The sequence below is a fragment of the Astyanax mexicanus genome, chromosome 4 (assembly GCF_023375975.1).
Source record: "Astyanax mexicanus isolate ESR-SI-001 chromosome 4, AstMex3_surface, whole genome shotgun sequence".
Classification (NCBI taxonomy): Eukaryota; Metazoa; Chordata; class Actinopteri; order Characiformes; family Acestrorhamphidae; genus Astyanax; species Astyanax mexicanus.
In genome coordinates, this window is record NC_064411.1 from 48,442,783 (window position 1) to 48,470,179 (window position 27,397).

General features: G+C 37.4%; 2 protein-coding genes and 1 long non-coding RNA gene across 5 annotated transcripts in view; 2 read left to right on the forward strand and 1 right to left on the reverse strand.

Moving 5' to 3' along the window:
• Positions 1-5,527, forward strand: part of atcayb (ATCAY kinesin light chain interacting caytaxin b) — a 30,629-nt gene extending 25,102 nt beyond the window's left edge. The window contains exons 14-15 of one of the 2 annotated variants that reach the window (XR_007438894.1): positions 1,897-4,752; positions 4,798-5,527. The gene's annotated coding sequence lies outside the window, so the exon portion shown is untranslated. Of the gene's footprint in view, positions 1-1,896 lie in introns of both variants that reach the window. The other variant, XM_022678824.2, reaches the window with a different exon arrangement.
• Positions 222-26,855, reverse strand: LOC107197029 (uncharacterized). Its single transcript, XR_001518331.3, has 3 exons — positions 26,709-26,855; positions 26,148-26,372; positions 222-1,681 (listed from the first exon to the last, which is right to left on the reverse strand). It is a non-coding gene; the product is annotated as an uncharacterized LOC107197029 (long non-coding RNA).
• nmrk2 (nicotinamide riboside kinase 2) lies at positions 14,575-18,459 on the forward strand. Of its 2 annotated transcripts, XM_022678825.2 has the most exons (8): positions 14,575-14,735; positions 15,721-15,811; positions 16,620-16,668; positions 17,037-17,211; positions 17,306-17,377; positions 17,508-17,614; positions 17,956-18,041; positions 18,148-18,459. In XM_022678825.2, the coding sequence occupies exons 1-7, from the start codon at positions 14,710-14,712 to the stop codon at positions 18,036-18,038; spliced, it is 603 nt and encodes a 200-aa protein (XP_022534546.2). In that variant the 5' UTR covers positions 14,575-14,709; the 3' UTR covers positions 18,039-18,041; positions 18,148-18,459. The 2 variants fall into 2 exon arrangements, with proteins under 2 accessions (XP_022534546.2, XP_049334818.1); XM_049478861.1 differs by lacking the exons at positions 14,575-14,735; positions 16,620-16,668 and having other exon boundaries at positions 15,720-15,811.
• Positions 26,856-27,397: the final 542 nt, after the last annotated feature.

The following is a 27,397-nucleotide window of genomic DNA, read 5'->3' on the forward strand; positions in this document are numbered from 1 at the left end:
ATTAATGTAAAATGATACACTGAAAATAATAGGGGGTTATTTCACTGAATAATATTTGCATTACCAGGTTAATCTCTACCACCAGGCTAGTGCTAATGACAGTAGAGATCTTCTCTAGCTGAGCTGGTTTAGTGACCACTGGGCGATATGCCATTCTAGGAGAGCGCCAGCCCACCCTGCCCCACCTCCCTGAACTGGAGGGGGGCGAGCCTCTCGGGTCCGGGTCCACTGAACTGGTGTTACATAAAACACATCTGCTCCCCTCTTTAGAACACCGGCCAGAACACCCACTCACATCAACACTATATCTTACCAGTGCATGAGTTACTCTCGCGCAGTGTTCAGAGCATTAGAAATCATATACTCTCTCTCTCTCTTCCTCACCTCTCTCTCTCTAACTAACTAACTCTCTCTTTCACTCTCTCTCCGTTAGCTCTCTCTCGCTCTCTCTCTCTATCTCTCCGTTAGCTCTCTCCTGCACTCTCTCTCTCTCACTCTCTCTTCCACTCTCTCTCTTTCTCTCTCTCTATCTTCTCCTCTGTCTCATCTTTCTCTCTCTCTCTATCTCTCCTTTAGCTCTCTCCTGTGCTCTCTCTCTTTCGCTCTCTCTTCCACTCTCTCTCTCTTTCTCTATCTCTATCTTCTCTGTCTCATTTCTCTCTCTTTCTCTCTCTCTATCTTCTCTGTCTCATCTCTCTCTCTTTCTTTCTCTCTCTCTATCTTCTCTGTCTCATCTCTCTCTATCTCTCCTTTAGCTCTCTCATGCACTCTCTCTCACTTTCTCTCTCTCTCTTCTCTAAGTCTCTCGCACTCTCTCTCTCTCACTTTCTCTCTCCTCTAACTCTCTCTTTCCACTCTCACTCTCCGTTAGCTCTCTCCTGCACTCTCTCTCACTTTCTCTCTCTCTCTCTCTCTCTCTCTCTCTCTAACTCTCTTCTCTGGCTCGCTCTCATCTCTCTTCTACTCTCTCTCTCCTCTCTCTCTCTCTGTCTCTCTCTCTCTCTCTCTCTCTCTCTCTCTCAGTGATTTATCTTTTATTTTGAGGGCCGTGTCTACCTGTCACAGATCACTGCACTGGGTACACTGGTGCATATATCACGCTGTTGTCAGTGGCCATACAGGGAGATGTTGCTCTAATGCCAGTGTGACTTGGCTGAAATGTGTTCAGGGAGGCTCTTGCTCACATACCCACATTAGTACTGAGGTGCTGAGAACCTGAGAGAGGAAATTCACAGGCAGAAGTGTATCAACAATCTTCAATATAAAGAAAAAAAAAATGTTTTAGAAGAAATGCTTTTATGATCAGTTGGTGAATAATACCTGCGTCAAGAACCATCATTCAACTATATCTGATAGAACCACATGAACACCTACAATACAAAGTTACTATATTCACTAATACCACTTACAACTTTACTGTACACAACACAAGCCTTAGATTAACCATGTCCAGAAGAGGCGTCAACTTCTCTGGGCTTGGGGGCATCTGGGATGAATCAGCACACAGTGAAACCCAGTGTATTGTAATCAGACAAATCAGTATCCCAGATTTATTTTTTGAAAAAAGAGCTCTAGACCACAGACAAAAAGGACCATCCAGACTGTTATCAGCAACAAGTCCAAATGCCAGGCTCTGTCATGTAGAGGGGTGTGTCAGTGCACTTCTGTAATGGTAGCAGGCCTGAAAAAAAAAACAAGAAAGGGTGTAAATTAATACATGGATTTAAATTGAGCTGACAGAAACTATAATATATACACTGCATTATTATCATTTTCAACAATGTCAGATTTTTTCTTATTTGGGGTTGAACATGATGTTTTAGCGATAACCTTTAAAACTTATGTATATATTTAACAGTGGCATATTTTTTGTTATTTCTTTATTTCACTTTGAAGGATCTCTGAAAGCACTGACACCAAGATCTGCGTGGAACATTCTTCTATTACATCCATCATCTTCATCACTGCCTACAATCCAGCTACTCATCTTCATCCCTCTGTCTGAAGAGGAGCTGTTAACGGTCTCCATATCTACGTCACCCTCATTCTGACCTGAACTGTGGGGCACAGCTGTACAAATGAAGGATGGAAAAAGACACTCTGTTGTGTAATAACTGTTTTCTTCCACTTGAAGTGCGACACCTGTATAAACTCCAGCTGCTTCAAAAAGTGACTTTTTGAAACAAGACTTTTTGGAACGGTCAAGAACTTCTTTTAAGGTCTTTCGAGGCCTAGAAACAGATGCACAACCAGCCCTCCAGTGGACAATCCAGCCTTGTTTCTAGCCAGCATCTCTCAGAGCTCATGGAGAATTTTTGTTTTTGCACAATGTTGCCAAATATTGAAGTGTAATATAGAAATTGTGATTTTATTTCTGTAATAGGAGCCTTCCATCGCTGTCACAAGAGAACCTCATATTTGAAAAATGGTGACTTTACAGGAGAAGTATTCTTATATGTCTTATATTTTAATGTGACAATAATTACATTCAGGATACTGTGGTCCACTGATTAGGAAATGTTCACACCAATGAAAAAAATGCAGAAAGCATGGGCACCATTGTTCCATTCTTTTCTGTTCTATAAAAAATTAAGCCTAAATTTCTTTCCCCAGAACAAGTCAGGTGTCTCAGGCTGCCTTCAATAAGTTTACACTGCTGCCTAAAACACCAGAAGCATGTCAGGGTGCAGGAAGTAGAGGATGCAGAGGCAAACACAAATGCAAGTATACTTATGTATATTTATTAACAATAAACAACAAACCATAAAACAAGAACTGAAACAAGAAATAAACCACACTCACCTTAACTGGCACAAACGTGTACAAAAAAAAAAAAAAAAAAAACAGGAAACACAGGAATATAAATGTACACACAAGACAGGAAAGGAAACAAGAAACACCCGGGAAAAGGTAACGATGGGGCGGAGCTACAGATTTACAGAATCACGTGAGGAACAAAGGACTGGGCCAGAGACACTTCCATTGGATACCCATTTTGAGCAAGAAATGTATTTTTAAACATCAAAAATGCAATTTATGTATTTTAGCACAGAATTATTTATACTTCCACCAAATGTATGATTAACCCTCCTGTTATGTTGATTCGTCAGGAACAGCAATGGTGTTCTTGGGTCATTTTGAACTGGTGCATCTTGAATTATCCAAAAGCTATCTGAAACCAAAAAATCCTAACAAGCAGTGTGAATATTTCATTACTAACTCCATTACTAATTATTCTATTAATATTTAGTGCAATGGTGTTCCTTACCTCTAACAGGTAATGGTTCAATTAGGATAATTCACCTGTTTTTCATTAAAAAAAAATACATGTTTAAACTTTTTTTAATGTTTCACTACTTTAATGCTTTTAAAAGACCAACATATAAAACACAATAGTTTTACATAACATTAAAACATAACATTGCAATTTTGTTTTAGTATTGGTTGTTGCAGGAGGTGTTTGCAAATATGTGAAATGAACCATTTTTATACTATATGTTGCTTTTACTAATTAAGGGAAGCAAAAGAAGTTTCATACTGAAACAAATACTGTTAACTATTTTTCTTAGATCTTCAAACTTTAGAACGGGTTTTGTCATTGAAACTGCCTATAGTTAGTAATATCAATGCACAAAAACGATTGATTGATATTTTGCTTGTTGTGGCTACTGCACTTGCGCAGATCTCCACATCGAATAGAGGGCCTCTTCCACTCTCGGTACAACTAGCAAACTGATTGGCTCTTTTTGTTAAAGGGCAGGGCTTCCTCCTTAAACAAGCTGTGAGTTAAGTGTTACAAATACTTCCATTCATATTTCCATATTCCATATTTCTCTGGCAGTGCTTTTCTGCAGTCATTGGTTTACACAGTGTAAAAAGCAGCTGGCATTCTCGAATGGTGTGAATAAATGACGGTATGAGGTTCTCATGTGGCAGCGGCATATCACAGAGTCATCTTTAATCCCCTAAAAGGAAGAACAGAGAAGAAACCCATTCTAGCAGTTGTACAGTAACAGGACTGAGTGTAGGGAGCAGCTGATGGTAGATAGCCATGTTTAGTGTTGTGCTGTGTGGGTAAACTTTAGCTAATTACAGTAATGTCTATAGTTACAGATGTATATTCCATCAGTGGCTCATTATTCTGTGTGCACTAGAAAGCCTACAGTACATACCCAACATCACTTAAAATAAAAAAATGGGCTTTCCTACTGTACTGTATAGTAGTAGTGAGCGCCAGGGTTCTGGGTGGTGGTCTCGCATAGCCAGGAGGATCGTAAGGACTGTAAGAAATGCTGCATAATATATCACGACCCTTCTGCACCGGCTCATTTGGGGAAGTTCCTTCTAATGCTGACATTACATCCAACAAGTTTATCTGGTAGAAAATTCATTAGACGCTCTGGAAAAAAGCTTTAAATGTGTTGTTTTTGATGCATTTACTGACATATTGATTTATTTTTTGAAGATAAAAAACTCTACATGCACTGTTAACCTAAAGGGTTCTTATCAATGATGCCATAGAAGAACCACTACGTTAGTTTTGTTCTTCTTTTGAAACTTTTTCACAATTTAAGTTTTAAGTTCTATACCAGCTCAAAGGTTCTTCCTACAACATCCTCATTATATGGCTTCTTCAGACTCTCAGCTTATTAGAAAACATTCTACATTTTACACCGGCTACCAGCCTCATCCAACATTGCTATTGAACTGTTAGCACTTCAGCTACCAGCCTCATTCAACATCACTACTGAGGTGTTAGCACTTCAGCTATCAGCCTCATCCAACATCACTACTGAGGTGTTAGCACTTCAGCTATCAGCCTCATCCAACATCACTACTGGAGTGTTAGCACTTCAGCTACCAGCCTCATCCAACATTGCTATTTAACTGTTAGCACTTCAGCTACCAGCCTCATCCAACATCACTACTGCAGTGTTAGCACTTCAGCTACCAGCCTCATCCAACATTGCTATTTAACTGTTAGCACTTCAGCTACCAGCCTCATCCAACATCACTACTGGAGTGTTAGCACTTCAGCTACCAGCCTCATCCAACATTGCTATTTAACTGTTAGCACTTCAGCTACCAGCCTCATCCAACATCACTACTATTTTTGTGAGGTATCAAAACTTTCAACAGTGGCTAATAAACAACAGGCACAACTATATTAAATGTCGGTTCAGGTAGATGTGGGTGAAAATCGATAAAACAATTGCAATAGTAAACAGCAGGGAAATTCTGACTCCATATTAAACTTCAGTAGTCTGATTATACATTACCACCCCCATCTGCTCTCTGTTTCCAGCTGTTACCATCCTGTTACTGAAGCAGTTTTTAATGTGAAGGGATTTTTGAAATAATGCAGTCTCCTTCTTGTATAAAGTAAACTGATCATACTGTTTGTACAGTGCGCTGTAAGTAAAGCATTTGTATCATGAGATCAATTTCACAAATAATATATAATGTTAATTTTGTGAAAATGGATGTTGGAGTACATGTGCAATAAAGTATAGTAAATGTAAATCTGTGTCCAGATCACCTTTTTTTAATCCCATGTATTATACATTATTTAGGAAGTCTAAAACAATGTATTATTCATGACTTGAACGTACAAATGTAAGTAATTACATTTGTGGTTCATGTGATTTCAGTCTGTACAGACTATTAAAAAATAATCTGAATTGTTATCACAAAAATGGATTCCATGTGGTTTCTGGCTGTACAGACTATCAAACATCAATCTAGATACAGTCTAGACATGTCAAACATTATATTTCATCTGCTCTATGTCTGTCCATACTACTAAAAGTCAATCTGGGTTCAATCTCGATATGCCAAAAAAAAATATTTAATGTGGTTTCTGGCTGTTCAGATGATCAGAAATCGATCATGATACAATCTAGATATGCCGAAAAATGGATTTCATGTGATTTCTGTCTGTACAGACTATTAAAAATGAATCTAGATTTAATATTGAAATGCCAAAAACCTGATTTAATGTGGTATCTGGCTGTTCAGGCAATCAAAAATCAATCGAGATACAGTCTAGCTATGTTAAAAATTGGATTTCATCTGGCTTCTGTCTTTACGGACTATCAAAAGTGAATCTGAATTCAGTCTCAAAATGCCAGAAATCAGATTTGATGTGGTTTCTGGCTGTTCAGATTACTAGAAATTAATAGGGATATAATCTAGACATGCCAACAATTGGCTTCTATGTGTTTTTTTGTGTACAGTCTATAAAAAAATAATCTGGAATTGATCTTGATATGCCAAAGAACAATGAAAATAGCTTTAGACCCATAACTCGTAATTAGCTGATGGCTAACACCATGTTCTGCATCTGCATTCATCACCTAGCCTACTGTCCTTTTGTAGAAGATCGCTGAACATTTCTAACTTTGACTGAATGTTAGAATGCTGTACATTGTAACATTCACGTCATTTGCCTTCCACTCTATTCTGATAGTTACTGATCACTTAGGTGCTTCAATCAAGAACACAATGATCCTTTTCGCTTCAGTCTCAGCCTATGACTACCTAATGGCTAAACCCATGTTGTGCTTTTCTGACCCTTAGCCTACTGCCCGCACAGAGCTACCTGTACCCACATTCCGTCTCAGGGTGACCCAGAGCGAAAACACTGCATGAATGTGCCTGAGGTGTTTGAAAACATAAGTAGTTGTCAGAGATTGTCATTGACGATGTTTGCCAACATTTACGTGGAGTATGAACGTGAGTGAACTGATAAGAAGCCTTAGAAGGTGTTTAATAGAACTATTTTCAGACTTTAGTCTTGTATCTTTTTCTCTGCATACTTTAAAAGGTCTCCTTCTGCTAAAATCCACTTTTTCTTGTTCTTTGTGAAATATACTATAGGTCTCTCTGAGTTGTATATTCATGCTGCATATGAAACTCTTCTTCAGCCTCCACTGTCTGCAGTAGCTAGTAAAAGAAAATCCTCAGAAATACGAGTTGATCAGAGAGATGTAAAATGTCGACGTTAACCAGTGAGTTCATGGCCTTGCCCACCGCGGCTCAGGACCGCCCACAGGCGGAGCTTACAGCTTCCGTTTACAGAGCTAATTAGCGTTAGCTATCTTGTGTAAGTAACTGTAGGTTAAAATCGAATCTCCGGTTGATTCTGCGTTTTACCGAGACCTTAAATATACACTAGGGAGGCACAGTTTGACAAGATAGCACAACTTGACAGCAGGTGGCGTTCTCTGCTGCAGTGCTGTTAGCCAATCAGATGCGACATACAGTATTTGCATGTATAAATATTCATGAGCATGAGCTCATGAGCTCTTTCTTTAAAAATCTCTAATTCAGTGATCTAAAGCAGGGCTAAATAGAAACACCGGAGCACTTTTTTTTCACAAAAAATGGCTCACATGGCATTCATTCACAACTATACTGTTAATACTATACTGAAATGAATGAAAAAAACGATGGAATGAGACTTTTAAAGTATTTTCCTCTTTTCATCCTGTTCTTCAACAGCCAGAAGCCCACCAGAGAGGAGGTAGTGACGCTGAGTTGTTTAAAAACTCCAGCAGCACTGCTGTGTCTGATCCTTCACTCATACCAGCACAACACCCAGTCCTAACACCTTATACACCACCATCACCATGCCAGAGCAGTCACTGCAGTTCTGGGAATGATCCACCGGTGTCAGTCTAAGCAGCTGGTGGTCTCTGACGGTGGTCCCTGTGCCCTTGATTAGGGCACCTAACCTCAAGTTACTCCAGTGGGCTAATAGACCCCCAGAACTATGGCATATAAATGTAATAAATAGCACTGTAGCCTTTAGTGAGCTACAGTGTGTTCTGAGCCTGGAGCCGTCTCGTAAATAAGTCTGTAGGTTAATAAAAACCCAACGCTGTGTGTCATATCACTACTGGAATTAAGGAGTTCATAACTGTTGACCCAACTCTACAGGACACATCGTTAGCAAAGCCATAACACAATCCCAACAATGTTACTGCCTGTCTGATCAGGGCTGTTTTCAGTGTACACCAGGCCGTTCTGCTCTGGTGGAAAAAAACTCAAAACTGTGATGGACATCTTTCTTAGAAAGATAACAACATCTTTGCATCATGATAACAACAGTCTGTCATCTGTTACAGTAGCTCTCACATCAAAACACTGGAGGATGAGTGATATATATGGTTACCTAAATTGTTATTTTGGCTTATATATATGTTATAAGGCATGTAAAAAAAATATAAGATCAGGCCCAAAATATCCAGCCCGACCCGGGCCAAGCCAATACACTGTCATTTTGAGCCCGAGCCTGATTTAAACCCGACATTTTTTAATAAGTAGAGCGTTAACACTGAGCGTTTAAAAACATTTTCGGGATGTTTGAATGAGCAAATCTGTTCAGAATGATGATAATTAACATGCAACACTGAACAAAATCTATTATTCTGGTTCAGGTCAGGCCTTGGGTAGGGTCAGCTTCAGGCAGAGAATCTAAAAGCTCAAAAAAAAAAGATAATTGGTACAGTATTGGTATCGTATGTCTCAATGCTGGTCCTGAAGCCCAATTGCCCTGTGATTTTTACACACATAATCCAACTAATCAGACATGAAACATCCAATCATTGAGCTGAAGTGGGTGTTTTAAAGCAGAAAAGGCAGCACTACAATGTGCAGACCAAGGTTGAGAAACCCTGGTGTAGAACATTGTCTAAATGGTTCTTGGTGCAATGCAATAGAGCTGGTTTGAGAAATTCTGCAAAGTTTTGTTTTTTCCTGCTTAATCACATCTGATTAACTCACTTTTGTAATTACCAGGTTTATTCTGCCTTCAAGTTCACATATGTATGCTCTATCTAATGACTACAGCTCTGGAAAAAGAAAAGAGACCACTTAAAAATGAAGAGTTTCTTTGATTTTACCAAATTGAAAACCTCTGGAATATAATCAAGAGGAAGATGGATGATCACAAGCCATCCAAGCCACCAAACTGAACTGCTTGAATTTTTGCACCAGGAGTAAAGCAGCATAAAGTTATCCAAAAGCAGTGTGTAAGACTAGTGGAGGAGAACATGCCAAGATGCAAGAAAACTGTGATTAAAAACCAGGGTTATTCCACCAAATATTGATTTCTGAACTCTTAAAACTTTATGAATATGAACTTGTTTTCTTTGCAATTATTTGAGGTCTGAAAGCTCTGCATCTTTTTTGTTTTTTCAGCCATTTCTCATTCTCTGCAAATAAATGCTCTAAATGACAAAATGTGGGGGGAAAAGTTGTCTGTAGTTTATAGAATAAAACAACGTTTATAGTGGCCAGGCTGTCTTTTATTGAGATAGGCCCGATAAAAGAATTATATAGCACTGATCATATTTATTCATCTGGGAGATCTGGCTCTTCCTGATATCCACTAATTCCACTCATTCAGCCACTGACATGCATTAAAAGGTAGCGCTTAATGACGGACTGGTCACGGCTCAGGCATGCAGTCACCCTTCCCCGCTAATAAAGCCTCTGATGTTCACAGCGGCCTGAAGATAAACAGCCATAAACAGCTACAGTGGTTTTACCACGCAGGAAGCTACGTGCTAATATAATAACATTACGACTCTTCTGCTATTAACAGGACTGAACATGTACATAAGTGGCACCTGTCACTGTCTGACCCTGGTAACATTCTGGATCCAATCAGGATTGAGGAACACAAAGGTTCAGGTTAGTTAAAACAGCATCCTGCTGGCACTAACGTCTGTCACTTCTGACTCGGGCATGACCGGTCCGGACAGACGAATCACATGTCTGCAGGCTATGCTAGTATTCCAGCTGGTTGCATCAGAAGCATCTGTGACGTGGTGCCACCTTGCTCACCCTCCCACCCCAGTACACACACACACACACACACAAAGTCACACACACACATATACATACACACGCAAAGGGACAAATATAGAGCAGGGCCTGGTCCACAGGGATCTGCCCAGGCATGAAGTATTTAAAACCCAGCTGGTGAAAATTCCCCCCGATGTGTAAGCTACGCAAGCGTAGCAATTAGAAACACTTTGATGAGCGGAAAAACACATGATTAAGTAATACCTATAATCATTATCATATCACAACGTTATAATAACATTTTCTTAAACATTTTAATGAAAATGGAACACCATACAGTAATACAAAGTATATAGAACTTTATATCTCAACAAAATAAAACCTTTTGTACATTGAATGCTCTAATTCAATTATTTTTCACCGCTGGTGAATTTTTCCACCTATTAGATATTCCACCATCAGCTGTGAGAGGTTATCACTAAAAAGGAACCACAACAATTCCGGTTCAAAGTGTCTGACCGTGTAAAGCTACAGAGCGAGGTGTGCGAGTGCTGACTCAATAACTGCACAGTTCCGCACCTGCTGTAAAAGCTGCAAAAAGGGGACCGACTCCACACTGATGTCTACGGATTTAAAATGGAATGTCATAAAAACTCCTGAAGGCACCCCGATACTTTTCTCAGTATAGTTTATTTGTTTAGATAGCTTATATATTTTAAAAATGTATAGGCTGATTTAACAATTTATGTTCAACAATTTACACATTATTTATCTCCATATAAATGACCATGGATTTGTAGGTGTAGTGTGTAGATGTCCCCATACTTTTGTTCATATGTTGTAAGTATGTTTTTCCTTTTCCTTTTACAAACACTTTTAAGTTTACTACATGAAGGCTCCGAGTGGTCCAGCGGGCTAAGCGCTGCTACTTTCATCGGGAGATCGCTGGTTCGAGTCCTGATCATATAGCTTGCCATCGGCTACCGGAGCCCCGAGAGAGCACATTTAGTTTCACCACTCCAAAGGGTGATGTCCGCAACACAAGGTGTCTGTGAGCTGATGTATCAGAACCGAGTCGCTGCGCTGTGATGCTACTCAGTCTATACGTGTAGTGATTACTGATAGAACTAGTATTTGAAGAGTTAAAGTACAAGTTGTTGTATATTATTTGGGGAAATCAGATATAGGTATTTTAGTTTTTTTTTTAATGCAGAATAACTGATTTCTCAAATTGTAATAATTTATGGATATATGGTTATTGATTGGAATGGCTCAGCTACAGTAAAGGCCAAAAGTTTGGACACACCTTCTCATTGAATTTTTTTTATTTTCAATTGAGTTTTCTTTATTTTCATGACTATTTACATTGTAGATTCTCACTGAAGGCATCAAAACTAAGAATAAACACATGTGGAGTTTTATGTACTTAACAAAAAATGACCTGTCCTCCACAGTCACCGTACCTGAACCCAATCCAGATGGTTTGGGGTGAGCTGGACCACAGAGTGAAGAAGGCAAAGGGGCAACAAGTGCTAAACACCTCTGGGAACTCCTTCCTTCAAGACTGTTGGAAAAGCATTTCAGGTGACCACCTCTTGAAGCTCATTGAGAGAATGAGGCCAAGAGTGTGCAAAGCAGTAATCAGAGCAAAGGGTGAATATTTTAAAGAAACTAGAATATAAAACATGTTTTCAGTTATTTCACCTTTTTTGTTAAGTACATAAAACTCCACATGTGTTCATTGATAGTTTTAATACCTTCAGTGAGAATCTACAATGTAAATAGTCATGAAAATAAAGAAAACGCATTGAAAAAGAGAAGGTGTGTCCAAACTTTTGGCCTGTGAGTTTCATAATAGATAATAAATCATTTCTGGTGTAGTTACTGAATAATAAACCCTTTTATTTGCATTATATAGATTACACAAGGAACTGCACAGTAAGCCTGGAGTTCAAGAGGTTAATGTGTACCCTGAGATACCGTGAACTGAACCCTGCTGCTGTTTTTAGAGAATGGAGTGATATACATTTTCACAGCAGTCCACATAACTAAAATTATATCAGCTATAAAATGTCCAGCAGTCTGGCCTTCAGCAGAGCTGCTCCCCACCTGAACCCAGCTGGCAGCAGAGCAGCGTCAGTGATCAAACACCAGCACAGGCTCTTCTCTCAACCTGAGGAAACGGTGCTGTACTGTCTGCTGGTATTGTGATCGAAATATCAGGAGTCTTCTGTTGGAGAAGTGACAGAAGCGGCAGTTCAGGAGGGTAAAGTGATACACAGACACAGTGTAGAACAGCAGCATGGCAGCCTGAGGGACGTGTCACCACCAAGGACAGATTTTACACACTGACTCCAAAAACACCTACCTCTACTGTTACTGTGCTCAAACACACACTAACAGCCTATAGCTAAACTTTCTGCTGTTTGTGTTTATTTTATTTATTTCACATGTACTCTAAGATGAGTGAATCATGATCATTTACTAGTGGCTTCAATCGATTAAAAAAATAATCAGATTAATCAAGATAATAGTCTGTTATAAACTGTGATTATTCACACTTGTTTTTCTTATATTATAAGTAAAACAATGAATGTAAGAAATGTAAAATGCACTTATATTTATGTTGGTGGTGTCAATTAAAATACTAGTATATACATATAAATGGTCATTTTTACACCTGTAGTTGGTTGCTATAAAATTTATGACCGTCTCTTATACTTTAATTTTGTAATTTTTAGGCAAATAAAGGTGGATAATAGCATCTGTTACTGACTGATGTTTTTGACTGAGCTTTCAAGTCCATGCCAGTTCATTCATTCATTCATTTGCTCCTCAGCTAAAACTCAATGTTATTGTACAGTTTAAAACGTGTTACTGATAAATGTGATTAAATGTGATTCAGAGTCAGATTTTTCCCAGAGAATGTATTTAATTATATTTTTATATATAGCTGATGTCATTGTGACGTCATTATGAGATTTTACTATGTTTTGTAAAAATAAAAACACAATGTATCCTCATTCATGTGACTTTTTCACTCAACCTCTTCTTTCTCACCTGACCAGAGGCACCACGTTGCTCAAACCCCTGAGTCATGAGCTTCCTTTCGTGTTCCATTGATCAGCAGAGACAGAGACCCACCCCCAACATATCACTACTGAAATACTGCTCACTTAAAACTTTCCATGTGACAGTTAAAAATAACCATTTCAATCTAATTTATCTTCAAAAGAAGCAGCATTGAGATTCAGGTCACAGGATATTAGCCTATAATTATAAATCAGTCATTACAGGGAGAGTGATATGGAATAATTTATAGACTCTGGTCTACTGGTCTGGTTTATTCTGCTTTCATGTCTCACACACAGACTGTATATATATATATATATATATATATATATATATATATATATATATATATATATATATATATATATATATATATATATATATATATGTATGAATGGGTGTCATTTGCTTTTTGTAACTCTAAAACATGTACTGGTCAAACTCAGGCAGCTTTACTTAATTTTTTGCAAGGTTTCTAATGTGAAGATGGTTTCAAAACTAATGTGACATTTAAAAAGCATGTTTAAAAGCAAGTCGCCTAATTTCTTTGATTTTCTCTGAAGAAAGTCAAGAAATGGTTGACTGCATGATCAAGTAATTAATATTTATGACAAAAAATCCCTCCTGTTACTGGCACTCATTCCTGTTACTTTTAATGTTTTGAGTAACAGGAATTAAATGAACAGTAATGAGTTTTTAGCATAGAACTAGCAAAAACATGAAAAATAGCTAAATGGCAGCTATGCTAAAAGCACGAGGACACTGAGCACATTCTAGTGATTTTCACAAAATTTGTGTTTTAAAAATAAACAAATAATATCTAAGAATTAATTTAGGAAACAGGACAGAGTGTTGAGATTGACCTTCTCAGTCATTGTTACAATAAGATCAAATATATACAGAAAAACAAATGAGGAAACTTCATTTTGGTCTTCCCATGATCTTCAAAAGAACCAACTGGTGTCACTTCCTGTTGTAGATGTGACTTGTAGAACTTGTACAATGTTCCAGATGTTTCAGATGGGTTGATGTTTTCAGGTAACAGGAATGAGTGAAACCTAGGGACACAACTAAAATGTGTATTTTAACTTAAATATTATGGATTTATTATGAAAAAACAACATATTTTTAAAGCCTAGATGGGATTTGGACTTACACAGAATTGAAAAAGAAAAAAAAAGATTTTTAATAATTTTATTTCATGGTAAAGTTTATAGTTGGGACAGGGAACAAATGCTATTTTTTTCAGTGTTCTAAGTATTTTTTTGTATTAATTTTAAAATAAATAAATAAATAACACTATAAATAAATAAATAAGTAACACTGGTAGTGGCTAGTGCGTGCTATCAGACATGAAACATTTTTCCAGTATATTTCCAGTGTAACCAGTGGTAGCTACTGGTCCTCAGGTCCTTATGTCCCCCCACCCCCCACCTTCCTCTGCAAAACCCCCCATCCCTACCCCCACCCTCTGCAGCTCCAGCCACATGGCGACGGACGAAGCGCGACAGGTGCAGGGCTGGTCATGTTGCCCTTGTGCGCAGGCAGACAGTCATGTGATTGGCCGGAGCTGCCACGCAGCTTGACCATGATTGGTTATAGGAAGAGCGGCCCCATTGGCTGCAGCTGCGCATGCGCGGGCCAGGGACCGGTCACTGCTCTATATATTGAGGAAAGTGAAGTCCATCAATGAAATAGTAAGAAAGGAGGAGGAGAGGACAAGAGGAGAAAGGAGGAGAGGAAAGCATTCCCACGCTTTACTCTTACTAACCAGTAGAGTAAACTTTATTATCTCAAAGACCAAGAAAAGAAAAATAGAGAAAAATGAAGTTCATCATTGGAATCGGAGGGTAAGTCAGCATGCTTCATTATTATTATTATTATTATTATAATTATTATTATTATTATTATTATTATTATTATTATTATTATTATTATTATTATTATTATTATTATTATTATTATTATTATTTTAATAATGTATATTTTCCATTATAATGTAACTAGAGATACAGACAAAAGAAAGAACGAAAAACACTTAAAATTGTAAATTAAAAAATACTAATATTACATTTAATTATTTAATTACCTTGCCTTTATTTCCTTTATATTGTTTGAATACAGTATATATACATATATATATTTTTTTAAATGCATAAAAATAGGTTTGCACAGTGAGTTAGACAGTTTACTTTACGAATATGAAACATCACTGATACATTAATTACTTTTTTGTCATATAATTCATTCAACTCATATCTTCAAATCATAACTTATTGAAACTTTTTTTTTTGCTGGAAACTTTTTTTTATCCATTTTTTTTTTATAATTTTGGGTGAAATAGACATCCTATAAAACAAATAGAAGGTAAATATATAAAAGCCTCAGAATAGGTAAAAACCCAAAGAATACTAACTTTTTAAAAGTTATAATGATTTTTTTTTTTTTGCCAGACATGATGTAGACAACATAATAAAAAGGTAGAAGCTTTTATATATTATTGTATAATTTTGTGTGTTTATATTTAAATCATTATATATGTTCCACAGTCATGTATGTGCTTTACGTTTGTACAATGTATTATTTCTACCTAATGTATGAGGCAATTAAATTAATAATAATAATAATAATAATAATAATAATAATAATAATAATGTAAAAGATGAATAATAATAGTAATTATAAATCCATTTGTGTGCACATTTGACATAAATGCAGTTCATCAGCCGTTCAGTGCAGTGTGTTAACCTTAACCCAGGAAGGTGAGAAGGTCATGAAATGTAAAGATGGCTAAATGCTTTCTGTGTTAATAACGAGCAGTGCTGCTATTTACAGCGTGACCAACGGTGGGAAAACCACACTGACGAAAAGACTTGAGAAGATACTACCAAACTGTTGTGTGGTACATCAAGATGACTTCTTCAAGGTATTAAACAATTACATATTTATTATTGTAATGATTAAATTAAAAAACTAAAAGTCTGCTAGCTTCTAGGTATATAGATAGCTATAGGTATATAACATTTCTTCTTCTAGAATATTTCTAGTATATGACCACCTGAAGTGTTAATTATAGAGTAGAATAAGTGTAGAATAAATACATTGATTTCAGTAAGGACTACACAGGTAAATTTAGCTTTATAGTAGCTCTGTCTAGTTAGTAACTGTGTTTGTGGGTGTTTTGTCCATGGCATGTGGTTCTTACACTCCTATGCTGATGTTCTCCTGGACAGCCAACCTCAAGGAGACATAAAATGAATGACTTTAGCTGCCTCTGACTAACCTCACATGCAGCAGGGATTTAGAGGTAGCTGACATTCATTTGTGTTTCCTCAGTTTAATGAATCCACTAATTCTGTTCTATTCAACTCAGTATCAATATTCTATATTCACAATGCATCACACCAGCTAGCTCCTGTAAAAACACATTACTGATCTCTGTAAAGACTCTCTCTTTATTCATTCAATTCTCACCTGCCAGCAGCTCACTGTTATTAGTGACTTTACTTACAGTCACACCAGTGACCTGCCATCTGTAAAATCCTGCACTTCTGTAATTGCCCGATTGAGGTTCAGTCAACCAAACCGAGCTGAACACTCCTATGGCTGACTGACTGACACTGAAGAAAGACAGCCATAGTATTTAGCCTGAGGGCTTGGCATTAAATGTCCAGGTGGGATCAGCACTGCGTGAGCGATCTGCAGCAATGTTTTATTGGTCACTGTTATTGCAGCCCCAAGATCAAATAGAGGTCGGGGAGGACGGCTTTAGACAGTGGGATGGTAAGAGTGGCTTTCGGCTGTAGGAAAATACGACAGTAATGTATTACTCATCTTTCCATGACCATTTCGATTTTGCTTTTGCAATTTTTTTTTTTTGCATTTTCCAAATCTAAAATCTAAAAAAAAAAAAAGCCTTTTTCTTATTCTCATTTGATTTGACTATTAATGTTAACATCCTAACATTTAACAATTAATCTTTTTTAATATATATTTAAGCTATTAATGCTAAAAAAAAGAAAAAAAAAAAAAGAAGAAAAAAAAAGAATACAGAACAAAACAAAGTGTTAAATTTTAAATGTTCACACCGCCATTATTTGGGTTTGTGAGATTTTTTTCTTTCTATCTTTTTCTCATGTTGCCCCGTGCAGTGATCACAGCTCTGGACATGGAAGCCATGGTGAACACTGTAAAAGGCTGGATCGAGAACCCGGTGAAGTTCGCTCGCTCTCATGGTGTGACTCTGTCACCCGTGGCTGATGGTTCTGATCCAGAGAGACAAATCCACATTCTGCTTGTCGAGGGCTTTCTGCTCTATAACTACAAGTAGGTTTGGATTTCTTCACTTTTTAGTCTAAAAAAAACACTTTTTAAATTAAGAATTGCTTTTAAACAAAGTTTCAAAACTTCTCTCTCGCAGACCTCTGATTGAGACCTTCAACAAGTGCTACTATGTCACCATTCCATACGAGGAGTGCAAAAGAAGGAGAAGGTTGGCTTTAATACGTTTTTTCATTTATAGAACTAAATTTATGTTTATTTCCGCCGTAGAATGGATTTGGTCTTTTTTGGTCGTTTTAAACTTTCTCTCATTGTTTTTTTATCCCTATTTACCCATTTAGCACCAGAACCTACACAGTGCCTGACCCTCCCGGCCTGTTCGACGGCCACGTGTGGCCCATGTACTTGAAACACAGGATAGAGATGGAAAACAACTGCAGAGTTATTCGTAAGTGTCCTAAAAAAACAACACCATCAGCACATAACAAATTTTTAGTTGCTTTTTAGTCAAGAATAAAGTTTTAATAGACTTTAAAGTGGTATTTCTACTAGGAAAAGTCACAATATTATAGTCAAAGAGGTTTGCAAAAGGAATATAGCAACCTCCATTTGTTAAAATGACTAAATGTGACCTTTTTTGCTACTATGCCACATTATTACGACTTTATTCTCGAAATAATACAACTTTATTCTTCATTCTAAGCAAATCTGCTCTCATACTTTACAGTACTCCACTTAGGTCTTTGAAGAATTCGTTTTTTAACACACTAATTTTTTGTTTTCTTACAGAATATCTGGATGGTATGAAGTCAAAGGAAGACATCTACAACCAGGTATACGAGGACATCCAGAACAGTCTGTTGAATAGCTAATAGGTAAATTCCTCAACCATTAATCACTCTTTATCTATAATTATTGTATGATTTAATGATGGATCTTTAAAACTGATTTTCTCTTTATTTCTCTGAATCTTTTTTTCAGCGGGTCCAGATCACCTGAAGCTGCCTGTGTATAGAATTGTAAATAGTAGTTGAAGTGAGAGCGCCTTCTGCCATTGAGTGAATCCTGTAAATATGATCAAAGAAATAACTTATTTTTTGAGCCAGTGGCTGAAGCCTGGAATTTTATATCGCCTTACTGTATGTAGTTGTTTCTTTTATAAATATGTAAAGAAGAGGAGTCTGGCTGGACGGCTGTATAACGCGATGCTAACGACGTTTTGTCAGCATATGTTATACTGTGTAGGAGTTGAAACAAAAGAACTGATCCTCATTGAAAGACATTCAAATTCAATCTTTGTGTGTTGTGTTTTTATTGAAGCTCTGGCAGTTGGAAAATTGCAATAGCTTACAAGAGGGAGTGTTATAATATATTGGAAGAGATATTGGCACTGGTGTACTGTGGTCATAGATCACATTACAGCACAAATCTCAACCACAGTTCCATTATCACAATTAATATGAACACTTTGTTTATTTATCCAAAAAAAAAAGTTAAATCCACAAGTTAAAATAGTCCCATTTTATTTGACACCCAAATTCTCAAACTTTATCATTTATCATGTCCTTCAGTTATAATAGCAGGGGTTGTTCGGTCATGGAAAAACCTGGAAATGTCATGGAATTTAAAAAAAAAGCAGTTTCCAGGCCTGGATAAGTTTTGGAAAGATAAAAAGGCCCAGAAAGTTTTGGAAAAGTCATGGAAATTTGCTCTACAAATCTTTATGTATGCAAATTTAGTTGGAACCTCAAAGCCTGGAGAAAATCTATTTGAAGCTAATAACTACGTCAGCTCAGAGTTAATTTAGTAATTTAGCCCTACAGAATGGAGCTCTCAGGATCTGACACACATTTTATTATTAAAAGTTGTGTTTCTCTGATTCATTTTAGACCTACTATAATCAATTTTAATTATAGTTTTAGTTGATTTTTGGTTTTACTGTCCATGTCTGCACTGATATTTTACAAATTGTATGGTCATGAAAATGTGTTCATTTGTGGTAACTACAGTAATTATTACAGTATATTAAACACATTGAATACAGCTCTGGAAAAAATAAGAGACCAGTAAAATGAACATTGTTGTTTTATTCTATAAACTACAGACAACATTTCTCCCAAATTCCAAATTAAAATATTGTCATTTAGAGCATTTATTTGCAGAAAATGAGAAATGGCTGAAACAACAAAAAAGACGCAGAGCTTTCAGACCTCAAATATTGCAAAGAAAACAAGTTCATATTCATAAAGTTTTAAGAGTTCAGAAATCAATATTTGGTGGAATAACCCTGTTTTTTAATCACAGTTTTCATGCATCTTGGCATCATGTTCTCCTCCACCAGTCTTACACACTGCTTTTGGATAACTTTATGCTACTCACTCCTGGTTCAAAAATTCAAGCAGTTCAGCTTGGTTTGATGGCTTGTGATCATCCATCTACCTCTTGATTATATTTGTAGGAGTGTCTAATAGAGTGGAGGACAGCGAGTAAGTGTGTTAAACACAGTGTTTAAAAACTCCAGCAACACTGCTGCAGTATCTGATCCATTCATTCTAGCAAAGCACACACTACTAATACACAGAACCAACACCATATCAGAGGTTGGTGGTGGTCCTGTGGGGGATCCATTGAAGCACTGAGGAATATAGTAAAAGGAGGATATATTAAAAAGTATGTAGAGAAACAGATATTGTAATACAACCTGTAATAATAAAACTTCACAGTGCTGTAGTGCAGACCTATATGATCAGTGGTGCAAAGAGGTGGTCATAATGTTATGCTTGATCAGGGTATAACTACACACTGATATAAACTCATTCAGTAACAGCCAGTGAGTGATACACTGCAATGTTCTCCTGATGATAACAGGCTAAATGGGACATTTCTGACATCTCAAGGGCATGCCTTTTAAAATAACTCCAGAATTACCTCCACAAGTGTGAAATACGTGAGAAAAATAGGGAGGAAGTGCGTTGCCACCGGCACGTCTTCAGAGCACACAGAGCTATTACTGTATTGTTTACTTATGAAGCCTTGACCTTGCTTCTGTTGAGTCAGGTGACTTGGAGGTTAGCAGTGAAGTGAAAATGAATCAACAGGTAATGTAATGATATTATCTCGCTCCAACAGGTTATAAACCCAATATATAAACATAAAATAATAGGTAATCTATTATTCATCCATTGTGGAATCAAAATACCATTGTAGAGTAAAATGGAGAAACTGAATTTCTCTGAAATGAATTTGTTACTATGTAAATATTGTCATTTAAACTGGTTTCATGTGAAGTGCTTTACTAGAGAACTGTGGTATAAAGTAGTTGTGATAAGAACTTCTGATGAAAGAATAACGCCTCCAAAGGCAACAGAACAGACAGCCATTGTACAAAATGTTTAATAGATAGATAGATAGATAGATAGATAGATAGATAGATAGATAGATAGATAGATAGATAGATAGATAGATAGAGAGTGTGTACCTGGATGACATTATAGAAGACATTACCACCCACAGTGGACAGCACAGTGGTGGGTACTGATAATGACTGGGGGTGTCTGGCTAGATTTTAAAAAGACAGACAGACAGACAGACAGACAGACAGACAGACAGACAGACAGACAGACAGACAGACAGACAGATAGATAGATAGATAGATAGATAGATAGATAGATAGATAGATAGATAGTGTCAATAAAAGTAGTATAAGTAACAATACAGTAGTAATGTATTCATAAATAGTGAAGAATATCTTACATAGAATATATGAATAATCCTACCAGAATAGAGTATTATAGACAAATAAATGCCTAGGACAAGGCAAAAGTCACGGGACACTAGCATAAGTAGTGGCATGTTATTGTATATCTCAAAAATTAAATTATACTACTAATTTCTGACGAAACAAAAACAACATACTGAATGACTAAAGATTACATTAATAATTTAAAATCATATATTCATACTGAAAGCCCACAGATCCACTACACACCCCTTCAGAACGCCTCGTTCTAAAGCACACCGTGAGCACAATGTGAAAAGCCTTGCTCTGACTGCTTTTGTGCCAGCCCTGGAAGATAAGAGGGCGAGTCTTATCTTTTAGTGCGTGGTCAGGAGGTCTGGAGTGCCTGCGCTGGGGCAGCTGGGAGTGGGTGGCAGTGAGGGAGTTTATATTTAGGCCGGCAGCGTCGAGGGAGGCGAGCTGGAATGGGGTCTTGAAATATTTCTGCCCTCTCATCCCCACAACCGCCCACCAAACCACCCCCTAGTTATGGCCTCGGGGAAAGGTGAGCGGCGGGCTGGCATTCCGGCCAGCATCACAGTTCACTACGAAGGGCAAGGGTGGAAAAAGGGGCTGGCAGCTGGTAGCTGAGCTGTACACTCTTAAAAATAAGTTCTGTAACTTCTTAAATGGTTCTTGGAGTACAGCCCTCAGGAAAAAAAGGAAAAAATAGATTACATTGAGGTCCTTTACATTAGAAATTGGGTTATACCATGATTTCCTCCTTTTACCCTGTTCTTTAATGTTCATGACACCACAGGACCACCAAAAGACCACCAATGGGCATGCATTATTTATATTATATGGTGGTGCGTCATTCTCTGCATTTATCGGATACAGCAGTGCTGCTGGAGTTTTTAAACACTCCTGTGTCACTGCTGGACTGAGAATAGTCCACCATCAGCATCCTGTGGGCAGTGTTTTGTGAGCACTGATGAAGGACTAAAGGACAACCTGTGCAGCAACAGATTCAAATTAAACAAAATTTATTTATGTAGCGCTTTTTACAACTGATGTTAACGCAAAGCAGCTTTACAGAAATGTTATAGCACAGCAGAGAATCAGACAAAAAAATTTGAACAAACAACACAGAACCTCCAGTGAGCATCATAGGCAAGGAAAAGCTTCCTCAGAGTTGGAGGAAGAAGAAATCTCAGGAGGAACCAAGGCTCATATTGTCGCTATTCAATGAAAAATAAGTATCTCAATTTTTATCTCGATTATTAGTTTACTACATAATTTAAACAGACAAACTGTTTCTCACATTGTGCCAAAATTTCTTGATGAACAGACCAATAGAAATATTCCAAAATTACCTGAAATAAACTCTTTTTACATTGACTTCCATTGAAAGTTTAGAAGGTTTTTTCTCCCTCCTGTAAAGTTGCTGTTTTGGAGATACTTACTTTTCATTGGACAGCGACAATATGTACCTTGTACTATCAAAGTTACTATCACATGTACTTTTAGGGCAATATATAAGGGGGGACCCATCCTCCTTTGGTCAGACAACACACTGGCAGTGGAAGCAACTTTACATCTACAAGGTGGAGCAGCTGTAGGTAAGAGTGTCTAATAGAGTGGAGGACAGTGAGTGATTAAACACAGTGTTTAAAAACTCCAGCAGCACTGCTGCTGTATCTGATCCACTCACTTGTTCCACCAGCACAATACACTCTAATAATACCCCATACACCACCACTATTGTCAGTGTAGTCACTTCAGAGCTGTGAATCAATGACCCACCACCCAAATAATAATAGCTGCTCTGTGGTGGTCTATCCTGTGGGGTCCTGGCCATTAAAGAACAGGGTGAAATGATAATAGGTTTGGAACCAAGAACCTTATTTGTCACTTATAACTTTTATCTAAGAGTGTAGATTAATTTTTACCCTATGATATTTTAAACATGTGGCAACAGTTGCATTATTATCAATAACATTTTGGACATTATCACAACTAAAGAGATAAAGTTATGTAATAAAATGATACATCTGGACCTCCTCAGCCCAGAATAATAAACTAATAGCCAAATCCTTCAGAACAAACATTCCCTGCTGACCCCCACTTCTACTTGGCTCCTTTCCAAAGAAGAACCTGTTTCATTGGGGCTTATGGTATGAACTGAGAACTTGTCACAGACCCTCATAACTGGCACAGATGGACAACAGCAGGAGCACTTGTATGCACAGCTGAAAATGTGTGAGGGAGCATTTCCTGCATTTGTGGCATGACTGTTTTGTTTTCAGAGTCCCCAAATGGGTTCTGACCCATTCAAACCAGTTTCAGACTAATAATAGTTTTACAGAGCGTGCAAAGACAAACATGACCAGATTTTAGGAGCAGTAACCTACTTAAGACATGACTTGAAGGCAGTATTAACTAGCTAGTGTAGCTTTTATCTAGTGTAGCTTTTATCTAGTGTAGCTTTTATCTAGTGTAGCTTTTTGCTTTTTGCTAGCGCAGAGTAGTTTTAGCTATGGCTAGGTAAGTGTAGGTAAAGGTAAGTGTAATTCTGTACTTAAATGTGTGAAAAGTATTCACAATCATTACTAGAACAGAATTATAGATAATAGGGGCCAAAATACTTCTGTAGAAGTTGAAGTATTAACAAAAAGTGTAAAAGTACTGGTTTCAAAACTACTTAAAGTATAAAAGTAAATGTAATGTAAGGGGAAAATGCCATTAAAGTCAAAATTTTAGGACATGCTACAGAGTTCTCTTGTGCACTACCTTCCACCCTCCCTCCCCACCCTCCCAGAAGGGCATAAATTTATCCAGAAGCAGTGTGTAAGACTGGTGGAGGAGAACATGCCAATATGCATGAAAACTGTGATTAAAAACCAGGGTTATTTCTCCACATGTTGATTTTTGAACTCTTAAAACTTTATGAATATGAACTTGTTTTCTTTGCATTATTTGAGGTCTGAAAGCTCTGCATCTTTTTTATTATTTCAGCCATTTCTCATTTTCTGCAAATATATGCTCCAAATGACAATATTTTTATTTGGAAGATGTCTAAAATGTTGTTCAGATAATTGTGTGACAATATAAGAAGTAGAAGTAAAAAGTTGTCTGAAAAATAATAGTTACTCCTGTAAAGTATAGATAACCAACATTTTTACCTAAGTAAGATAATGAAGATAACAACACATTTGTGATGCATTACTTGACATTACTTGACTTGTGATTCATTCTAACATTATCACAAGATTTTTAAAAAGTAATGCGAGAAAAATAAGGCATATCTATCAACAAATGGGTATAACAGATAGCAGACTAGCAGTTGGACAGTTGAACCTGATATTGGTGATAACAGTCACGTGTTAACACCGTGTTACCACCATAAATATCACAGATTGTCAGATACTATGATTGAGTGGGGCGAGATTGAGTCCACGTGACTGCGTTCTCTTGTGCTCTCAAATAATGAACCTATACGCGTGACCCAAATTCCACAGCAGGTGCAGGACCAGGGCCCCTCTAAGGACTTTTCATTTTTGTTACCTTGAAATGTCAATGCTCATCCTCCTGAGGAACAGGGGGTACACGTGGCACCTTGAGCAGCTGAATGGAGGGCAATCATTATGGTTCACTATAGCATGATAGCATTCTACACGTCTCTTCAGTTTTATAGTTCTGTAAGTTAGCATATTATTGAAGAGCATTCTTGGGTATTTTATACAGCAACTACAGAGACTGATCAGCCGTAATATTAATTATAGCTGTCTAATATGGTCAGATGGGTACTGCATATTAATAATGAAACTATTAAAACATCTTAAATCTATAATATTACAAATATATACATTATATAACTTAACTTTATTACAGATGTAGGATTTATGTTGACTTTAATTGGGCATCACTGTGGACAGGACATGGTAACTACGCTACAGTATATGACAATCCCAGCGCCGGAACAGGTCTCTACTATCCAATCCAAATGAGGCGGGACACCCTGAAAACGGGTGTTATGGAAAAACACGCCTTCATAACTTTCCCCAGGGTCATAAATACCAATAAATCATCCACAATATTTCATTGAATTGTATATTAAGCAATGGCTCATAGTCGTAATGCTTAAAAGTGGTGAAGTGCAGGAGAGTGAATAAAAATATTATTTCATAACAACACCCTGAAAACGGGTGTGTTTTGCAAAAGCACGCCTTCAGAAATTTCCTCAGGGCTCTAATCCCATTAAAACATTTTATTTTACTTTTGACCACAGCATTGGAACAGGCTCCTGCTATCCAATCCAAATTCATTAGAGGCGGGACTTTCTGTGTGTTATGAAAAAGCATGCCTTCAGAACTTTGCCCAGGGTCATAAATCAAATTAAAAGATTAGCTCATATTCTTGCTGCTTATACAGGACGTCCTCAAAACGGGTGTGTTATGAAAAAGCACGCCCTTACACATTTCCTCAGGGACCCTAATCCCATTAAAACAGTTTTATTTTAATTGTAATCCTAGCCCTGTGACAGGCTTCTATCCAAACCAAATCCATGAGAGGCGGGACTTCATGAAAACGGGTGTGTTATGAAAAGTTCTCCCAGGGTCCTAAATCCTAATCGATCATCAACAATGTTTCATTAAATAGTATATTCATATTTGTGCGGCTTAAAATTAGTGAACACCAGAAGGATGAATAACTTTAATATATTATAACTGCAAATACTGGAAAAAAGCTCATCTTTCCAATCCAAATACAGGATAGGCAGGACTTTCTGAAAACGGGTGTGTTATGGAAAAGCATGCCTTCAGAACAGGGTCATAAATCAAATTAAAAGATTAGTTCATATTCTTGCTGCTTAAAATGAGTGAACAGCAGGAGGGTGAGTAACTATTATATATTATAACTACAAATACTGGGAAAAGATCATTTTTCAATCCAAATATAGGAAATAAGGGACGTCCTGAAAACGGGTGTGTTATGAAAAAAAACGCCCTCGGAACTTTCCCCAGGGTCATCATTCCCAAAAAAATCGTCCACAGTATTTCATTAAATATTCAGCACTGGATCCCACTCGTGCTCCTTAAAAGTGGTGACGAGCAGGAAGGTGAGTAACAGTAATACCTGAAAACGGGTGTGTTATGGAAAAGCACACTTTCAGAACTCCAAAATCCCGTTAAAACAGCCCAACATTTGGTTTGTTTGTATATCAGCACTTCATTTGAGGAACAATTCAGCGTTTTCTCACCTGGCATAATGGTCCCCACATGATCAGACGGAAAGCATTGGTGAGCTTTGAGCATTTTAGGTGGAAACTCCGTGAAGGATAGTGATTTCTCTCTACGTGGCTTCAGGTGTAAAGAAAAAGAGGGCTGGTGTATTCCTTTTGGGATATCTTGAGCTCAAACCATTAAAGACCATCGTCTTCGTTTAAATCACACAAGAAGGCAAAGACCTGAGCCGCTCTGGATACCTAGATTAATAAAATGAAATAATCCCAAAGTGTAGAAACAAACGTTAGCTCGAGGATCTGGAGCAGCAAACGGGGAACATGTTTATTCAACAGTTTCTTTTTTTTTTTTTTAATAATCTGCAAAAACAATATTTGGACCCATATGTTCAATTTTAAGACACTGTGATTATTTTTTTGTTTATTTCCAACAACGTTATTAAATCGTTTTTATTACTATTATAAACATTGAGGCAGCAGCACTTTGCTTTGTTTTTTTATTTTCTAAAACTCTTATATTTTTTGTTCTTCACTTTCAGATTTCACAATCAAACACTTAATGTAATGTTTTATACTTACTCGTGTCTAAACTGTATGTTATTGTCCTGGCGGAGGGATCTTGAGCCAAACGGTTCCCACGCGCGCGCCGCTCTTATAGCGCGCGGCGGAGGAGGCGCTCTGGACTCTATTCTGGGACAATGTCAGCTCTCAGCTTCAGGTTACAGTCCGCGTGCTCGCTGTGCTCTTGCCCTATTTGGCTCTCGAGTGTTGCCCAATAGTTTCCTGTCCTCCCCCCTTCACCCCCCACCCCCCCATTTTACCACTCTGCAGGTGATATTCCTGGATTATAAGGACAGTCCATGTGACACATGCCTCCCACTGAGGTCACTCTCAGGGGTTTTCCAATAAACCAGCATCAGCAGCAGCAGCCTGGGAAGTGGGGAAATGTTCAATAAGGAAACCAGGGTGGATTCCAGGTTCCTAACTGCTGATCTTTCAATTTAAAGGGGCCACAATATGGGAAATCTTTTTAATGTCAGAAAAGTATAATGTAGTATATAACACATTTACTCCTGTATGCTTCCTGTATCTCCCTTTTTACGGGTTTTCTAACTGTTTTGACACAGTATGAACCTGGCAGCTGTATAAAATGTGTAGATTAGTAGTATGATTGTGTGGTTGTTGTGGGCTTATTTATTTATTTATTTGATTAGCTGTCAAATTAATGAGTGTAAATGCAGGGGAAACAACATAGCGTAAAAAAAAAC

What these genes read in the sequence shown, in the direction of transcription:
- nmrk2 (XM_022678825.2), top strand. Translation starts at nt 14,710, where the DNA reads ATGAAGTTCATCATTGGAATCGGAGG. An exon ending in ATCAAGATGACTTCTTCAAG is followed by an intron (nt 15,812 to 16,619) that starts GTATTAAACAAT and finishes CTGTTATTGCAG; the next exon opens with CCCCAAGATCAAATAGAGGT. An exon ending in TTTCTGCTCTATAACTACAA is followed by an intron (nt 17,212 to 17,305) that starts GTAGGTTTGGAT and finishes TCTCTCTCGCAG; the next exon opens with ACCTCTGATTGAGACCTTCA.